Here is a 7500-nt window from a genome sequence, read left to right as displayed (position 1 = left end):
CTTCATGGTGGTGACAGTGATTCTCCCGTGAGGTCTCTGCTCCAGAGAACAACTGGGACAGGCCTCACTGTGGATCTGAAGATCCTGATCTTGATGTAAATCGTGGAGATTTCTGGATCCCCAGACATTCTTCAGCTGATGAGAAGCCGCCCTTACCCTGCCGGTTAGGGGTTTCCATGTCATCCTAACATTCCTCAAACCCCACCAACCCTGTCCACATACCCCACCTTGAAGAACGCACGTGAGGCGGAAAGGGGATGGTGGTGGTGGTGGTTGGGGTTGGTGGTGGTGGACAAAACCATGCGTGAACTTGGCAGGCACACGAACGTCCATAAGCGCTCCTGCTTTTCAAAGGACATCAGGCCACCCCCCCCACCCCCACCCCCCTTGAACAATGCAACCTCGGCCAAATCAAGACACAACCCCTGAACTTATTGACCTCAAGGAGTTTAGCCAATAAGTCGTCAGAATCGACCCCTGAACTTATTGACCTTTAAGGGCTTTAGCCAATACGTCGTCAGATTCGACCCCTGAACCTTTTGACCTTAAGGGCTTTAGCCAATACGTCGTCAAATTCGACCCCTGAACTTATTGACCTTAAGGGCTTTAGCCAATACGTCGTCAGATTCAACCCTTGAACTTATTGACCTTAAGGGCTTTAGCCAATACGTCGTCAGATTCGACCCCTGGACTTATTGATCAACCCTACCACCCAAGGTGACACTATGTACTTCTTTGGCAAAGAAACCCGCACATGCCAAATATTCCGTTGAAATATTGCTACAGCTGTGTGCATCCACCCATTTCTTATCCACAAGTGACAAAATTTCGTTCAACCCAATAAAGATATTTTTAATTTTCATTAAAAAAACACACATTAAAAATATATGACAGGAGATTAATCAGCGAAGAGAGTAGTACCTTCAAAGTTCGTTTCTGTGTGTACAACTGAACAAGGAAATTCCACTTGCTTCAAGGTGCTTTCAGTGACTGATACATTGTCACAACATTTGCTGACAATGCAGCTGTGCAGAATCTCCCTAGTTGGGTGGGAAGGCCATCATTGAAAAGAACAAACACACCACATTTAACATCGATGAAGGTATTTTCGGGGAAAATGCCAGTGGTAAAGTTTATCACGCCATACACACAGACACACAGAGATGTCTGCTGACAGTGGGAAGACACACAAACAGGGGTGGTGGTGGTGGTGGTGGTTGCATAAACTCCTAATGTTTACGGAAGTGAGTCCCAAAAAGAAAAGAAAAACAAGAAAAAAAAAACATATCGTCCACTGTATCACACTTTAATGAGAGAGAGGGTGGTGGTGGTGGTGGTGAGGAAGGTAAGGGAGGATCTCTCTCTCTCTCTCTCTCTCTCTCTCTCACACACACACACACAGAACAACACGCACCACAGCCACTACCACCACCATACCACAAACCCCTGCATCAAACCCAAACAATTAAACAAGCAACAACAAATGCACAAATCATCATCATCATCATCATCATGATAATAAGAACAACAACAACAACAACAAGAACAATAATAGTAATATCAGCAGCAACAGCAACAATTCAAACGAATCCTCGAAGACTGAAGATGTGTTACCGAGATTCCTTTAGCAATCCTCTCCCCCAAAACAACAACCACCATACTACTCTTCCTCCCTTGGATACGCGGAGGAAGACGACGATTTTAGAAATCCCCATCCATCCTTTCTTAGCCTGGGTGCATAAACCCCAAGCAAGGGGAAAAGCTCAATGATGATTATGATGATGATAATGATGATGATGATAATGATGATGATGATGATGATGATGACGATGACCATGATAATAACAATAACAGAACAACAACAACAACAACAACGAATCTGCAAAGACTGAACAGGTGCTATTTAATCTTCTCTCCCCTCCCCACCCCACCACCAAAAACAATACCAACAACATAATCGTAAGATAGTCAGTCGTGTCCGACTATAACCATCAGAGAACAGCAGTAGAGGCAAAAGCTGTCCCAGTTACCTGGGCCAATAACTATCGTGGACAGTGTTCCTTGCCCGAGTTACTCCACCCCTACTCTCTCGGCCAAGAGTGTTTTAGGACAGTCGGCGTTGGGATGGTCCCCCAGAGCCATCTAGCCCCCAAGACTGCAGCACTAATAGCCAGCGCAAACTTAGTCACCTCGTTTAAAGAGTCACAGCAAGCTAAGATCATGCACCTCTCACTTTGCTGTTGGCCCAACTGAATGTAGTTTATCTCGGCTTGTGATATAAACCGAGTAGCATCAACAACAACAACAAAACTAAAACAAACAGCAAAACCAAGCAAGGAAACACACCTCTCACTTTGCTGTTGGCCCAACTGTAGCCTTATATATTTATCGCGGCTTATGATAATAATACCGAGCAACCACAAAAACAACAACAACAACAAAACTAAAACCACTAACAACAAACAACACCCCCACCCCCTTTTCTTCCTCACTACGACCCTCGGAGGAAGACGACAATCTCAGGAATGGCCACCCACTCTTTCTGGGCCTGGGTGATGACGATGGTGAAGCAGCGAACGAGCGGCGACGACACAGACGACGACAAAGACAACGACGACGACGATGACGCATGCGCCGTGTCCATCGGCATCAAGGACTGGTCAAAGCGGCCGTTGACGAAGCTGCCCACGACTCGCGTGTCTGTGCACAGCGCCTTCCGGCCCTGCAGACCCACGTAGGCCTTCTCCCCAACCTCCACCGTCCCGTTCCTCACGAAGTCCCGTCTTCGGCCCATCTGGAAGAAAAAAACCAACAAAACAACCACGTATTGTTTGTTGCTGTGTGGTGTTGTAATAATAATAACAATAATGGTATTTATATAGCGCTGAATCTTGTGCAGAGACAAATCAAAGCGCTTTCGCACCAGTCATTCACACGCATGCATAACTCTAAAACTGTAGAAACTAAAGACAAGGAAGGGCAGGCAAGGGAGGCTATTTTGGGAAGAGGTGGGTTTTAAGGCCAGACTTGACAGAGCTGGGTGTGGAGATTTGACGAAGCGAAAGAGGAAGTTCATTCCAATCGCAGGGTCCAGAGACAGAGAAAGAACGGCGGCCAACAGTCGAGTGTTTGAATCTGGGTATGCGTAAACAGAGTGGATCCGAAGCCGATCGTAGTGAGCGAGATGGAGTGTAGAGGTGAAGCCAGCCGCAGACATAGAGTGCTGATCTTGTGCTTTATTCGGTCTGAGACAGGGAGCCAGTGATGTTGCAAAAGAGGAGTGATGTGCTCAGATCTTTTCTTTCTGAGGACGAGTCGGGCAGCAGAGTTTTGTATGCGCTGAAGGGACTGAATGGATGAATCAGGCAAACCAGACAATAGAGAGTTACAGTAGTCAAGGCGAGAGAGAATGAGAGAAATGACAAGTCTAGATGTTGCGTCAGTGGGCAGATATTTCCGGACGGCACTGATGCGCTGCAGTTGACAGTAGCAGGACTGACATGTCTGACTGATAAATTTTTGCATGTCAGTGTATTGTCAAGGACAACACCAAGGTTCCTGACTGACGTCGAAAGAGGGATGGATGTACTGCCAAGTTTGATTGTGTCAATTGTGATGGAAGACAGTTTTTCTTTAGTTTCTATGATCATCGTTTCAGTTTTGTCCGCGTTCAATTGTAAATATTTCGAGTCATCCAGTTTTGAATGTCCAGGAAACAGTTGGATGTTTCTTGCAAGAGCGACAACAATTTTTCAGGGGTATCACCCTTCTGGAGTTGTGTGTCATCAGCATAAGAATGATGACTGATATTATGGCGGTTGATAATTTCAGCGAGAGGAGCAGTGTACAGTGTGAAGAGCACTGGGCCTAAAACAGATCCCTGTGGGACTCCATGTTCGTTGTGTTGCGTGGCGTGGCGTGGCGTGGCGTGGCGTGGCGTGGCGTTGTGTTGTGTTGTGTTGAGTTGCGTGATGTTGTGTTGCGTTGCGTTGTGTGGTGCTGTGTGGTGTGGTGTTGTGTTGTGTTGTGTTATACCGCATTGTATTGTATTGTATTGTATTGCATCGTACTGTATTGTACTGCATTGTATTGTACTGCATTGCATTGCATTGTATTGTATTGTATTGCATCGTAGTGTATTGTAATGTATTATATTGCATTGTATTGCATCGTATTGTATTGTACTACATTGTATTGTGTTGCATCGTACTGTATTGTACTGCATTGTATTGCATCGTATTGTATTGTATTGTATTGTATTGCATTGTAGTGTATGTAATGTATTAAAGTGCATTGCATTGCATCGTATTGTATTGTACTACATTGTATTGTATTGCATCGTACTGTATTGTACTGTATTGTATTGTATTACTCTTTTAGTCACAACTGATTTCTCTTGAAATTCGGGCTGCTCTCCCCAGAAAGAGCACGTCGCTACACTGAAAGCGCCACCCTTTTTTTCTTTCTTTCTTTCTTTTTTTTCTGCCTGCAATTTTATTTGTTTTCCTATCCAACAGAATTTTTTCTACAGAATGTTGCCAGAGACAACCCTTTTCTTGCCGTGGGCTCTTTTACGGGCGCTAAGTGCATGCTGCACTAGGGACCTCGGTTTATCGTCTCATCCGATTGACTAGCGTCCAGACCACCACTCAAGGCCTAGTGGAAGGGGAGAAAATACTGGCGACTGTGAGATTCGAAGCAGTGCGCTCAGATTCCCTCGCTTCCTGAGCGGACGCGTTACCTCTCGGCCAACACTCCACACTAAGTCAGTTGGTATATATAGGAAGGAGAAAGATTGAGATCGCTGAAGTGTTTGTTTCGTTTCGGTGACATTGTTGGACTGAAGTAGAGATTCAGTATCTACTGTCATTGTTCCCCTCACACCACAGAAGGGGAAAAAAAAGGGTTGAATTTCTTCTTCTCTCTTTGTTTGTTTGTTTATCCATTCATGTATATATATTTAGGGCTTTGTTTATTGATGTATATCTTTGAGGCTTTGTTTATTCATGGCTTTGTCTGGTCATATATATATATATCTATATATATATATATATATATATATCGGTTGTCCCCCCAAAAGTGAACCGCTTTTTGACAAGTATTTTCTCAGTGATAGAGAAACTGAATTCATGAGTAACCTTAGGGTATTATCAACAAGTCTGCAAAATATCTAAAAGTTCGGACGCAAATTATGCGAGTATTGTCAAAATCTCACACACATCTCCCCCACCCCCTAAAACAACACCCCCTCCCCCCACCCCCTCAAGCACCCCCACCCTCCCCCTCTTACACTTCCCGTTCTCTGCTGACCTTCCTCCACACTTCCCTCATACACCTCCACCCCCACCACCACCCTCCTCACAGCACCCCTCTTCGTTCTTGCACATCTCGCACCCACACCCCTTTCCCCAATCCCATACCCCCGCCCCCCACCGCTCCCCCCCCTCCCCCACACACTTTCCCATCCCCAGCCACCCACCCCTTCCACCAACAATCCCCCACACAACCCACCCCAACACCACCAACCCCGCCTCCCTCCCTCCCCCCTATACGACACCAACCCCACCAAACCCCTGAATGGAATCTCCCGTCGGACGAGTAGGCAGGCAGGCTTATCTGTCGGTGTGTGTCCTCATATGGGAGAAGAGGCCGATTCTAGATGCGCAGCACTTCCCACAGGTGTTGCAAGGGAAAAGGTTTCCAGAAGTTGAGCCCTGCTTCCTTCGCTCATGCTTCTCCTTAATGGCTAGTGTTCTCTTGTTTTCAAACGTCTTTATGCCACTAGAGCACAGCATCCTCCAGCGAGAACGGTCAAGGGCATCAGTTTCCCAGGAAACGATTTCTATGTCACAGGCTTTGAGGTTTGTCTTCAAGGTGTCCTTGAAGCGCTTGCAGGGTCTTCTTAGTTCGCGATGGCCTTCATTCAGCTGGCCATACAAGAGCATCTTCGGGATCCTGCTGTCTGTCATGCGGACAACGTGCCCTGTCCAGCGTAGCTGGCACTGGATCAGCAGGCTTTCGAACCCCCAAACCACACCAAAATCCCCACATCTCCACCCCCATCCCGTCCACAACACACACACCCCCAACCGACCCACCAACAACCCTCCCCACACCCCACCCCTCAACCCTCCTCAACACCCACCACCACCACCCCACCCCTCTCCCTCTCTGCCCCACTCACCTTATCGGAGATGCCGGTGTCGACCAGGATGCGGGCCACGGGCTGGGGGGACCTGAAGACCACCGTGACGTCGTCCCCCTCCTTCACGTCCTTGCCCCAGAAGAACGCCTCCGTGGCCAGGTCGTAGGCGGCGCGGATGACGTAGTTCCGGTAGACGGCCACGTTGCTGTACAGGTCCGCCTCGGGGTTGCTGTGGCCACGGTGCTTCTTGACCACGGGGGCCCAGGCGCGCAGCATGGAGGTTCGATGATCCGTCTTGCGGGTCACGTTGGCCAGGGAAGAGAACTTGCCTTGGTGGAAGAACAGGTTGCCCCCGCGGCGGATCACCTGTGAGTCGGTCACCCCAGGGTCACGCAACACACAGACACAGACAGACACAGACACACACACACACACACAGAGCCACACACACACAGAAGCCACACACACACATACACACACACACACACATACAGACACACACACATACAGACACACACACACACACACACACACACACACACACACACACACACACACACACAGGGCGGAACTTGTAGCATGGAATGAAGGAAAGAAAGAAGGAATGATTGACTGAAAGAAAGAATGAATGAAAACAGTAAAGTTTAACGGGGAACGGAGACGTTTCTTTGGTGTTAAAAAAAAAGAGAAAAAGAAGGCTGTTATTAAATGAATGAATGAATGAAGGTTGTATAATCATAAATAACAAATGTTTAAAATGAATAAATAAATAAATAGATAAACAAGTGCACGAACAAATGATTAAATGAATGAATGAGCAAATGAATAGTAGGGTAGAACATCCCATTTTGGAGATAGATAGATAGATAGACAGATAGATAGATAGATAGATAGATAGATAGATAGACAGATAGATAGATAGATAGATAGATAGATAGATAGACAGACAGGCAGATAGATAGATAGATAGATAGATAGACAGGCAGATAGATAGATAGATAGATAGATAGATAGACAGATAGATAGATAGATAGATAGATAGATAGATAGATAGATAGATAAGTAGATAGATAGGTAGACAGATAGAAACACACAGACAGATAGATACAAACAAATAAACAAACAAACAGATTGTTAATTAACTAAACAAAACAGAGAGGCAGAGACACAACGACAACGACATTGTGTGTGTGTGTGTGTGTGTGTGTGTGTGTGTGTGTGTGTGTGTGTGTGTGTGTGTGTGTGTGTGTGTGTGTGTTATTGACAAATACCGTTTTCCAGCTCTATTACCTCGGGTGATAATTTATCTTATGTTGGCGAGGGGGATGGGAGAGTTTGGGTGTACTGGAGGAAGG

The 7500-nt window shown here is 46.3% G+C and overlaps 1 protein-coding gene across 1 annotated transcript in view; it reads right to left on the bottom strand.

Moving 5' to 3' along the window:
* Positions 1-2475: 2475 nt before the first annotated feature.
* Positions 2476-7500, bottom strand: part of LOC143289508 (alpha-1,6-mannosyl-glycoprotein 4-beta-N-acetylglucosaminyltransferase-like) — a 13385-nt gene continuing 8360 nt past the window's right edge. The window contains exons 6-7 of the mRNA XM_076598499.1: positions 6185-6511; positions 2476-2794 (exon numbers count right to left, since the gene is read on the bottom strand). Coding sequence (XP_076454614.1) covers positions 2492-2794; positions 6185-6511 — 630 coding nt within the window. The 3' untranslated portion in view covers positions 2476-2491. The remainder of the gene's footprint in view (positions 2795-6184; positions 6512-7500) is intronic.

Source organism: Babylonia areolata, chromosome 14, assembly GCF_041734735.1.
Source record: "Babylonia areolata isolate BAREFJ2019XMU chromosome 14, ASM4173473v1, whole genome shotgun sequence".
Lineage (NCBI taxonomy): Eukaryota > Metazoa > Mollusca > Gastropoda > Neogastropoda > Buccinidae > Babylonia > Babylonia areolata.
Note: the sequence above shows the minus strand (reverse complement) of the source record. Positions and strands in the feature narration are given on the sequence as shown.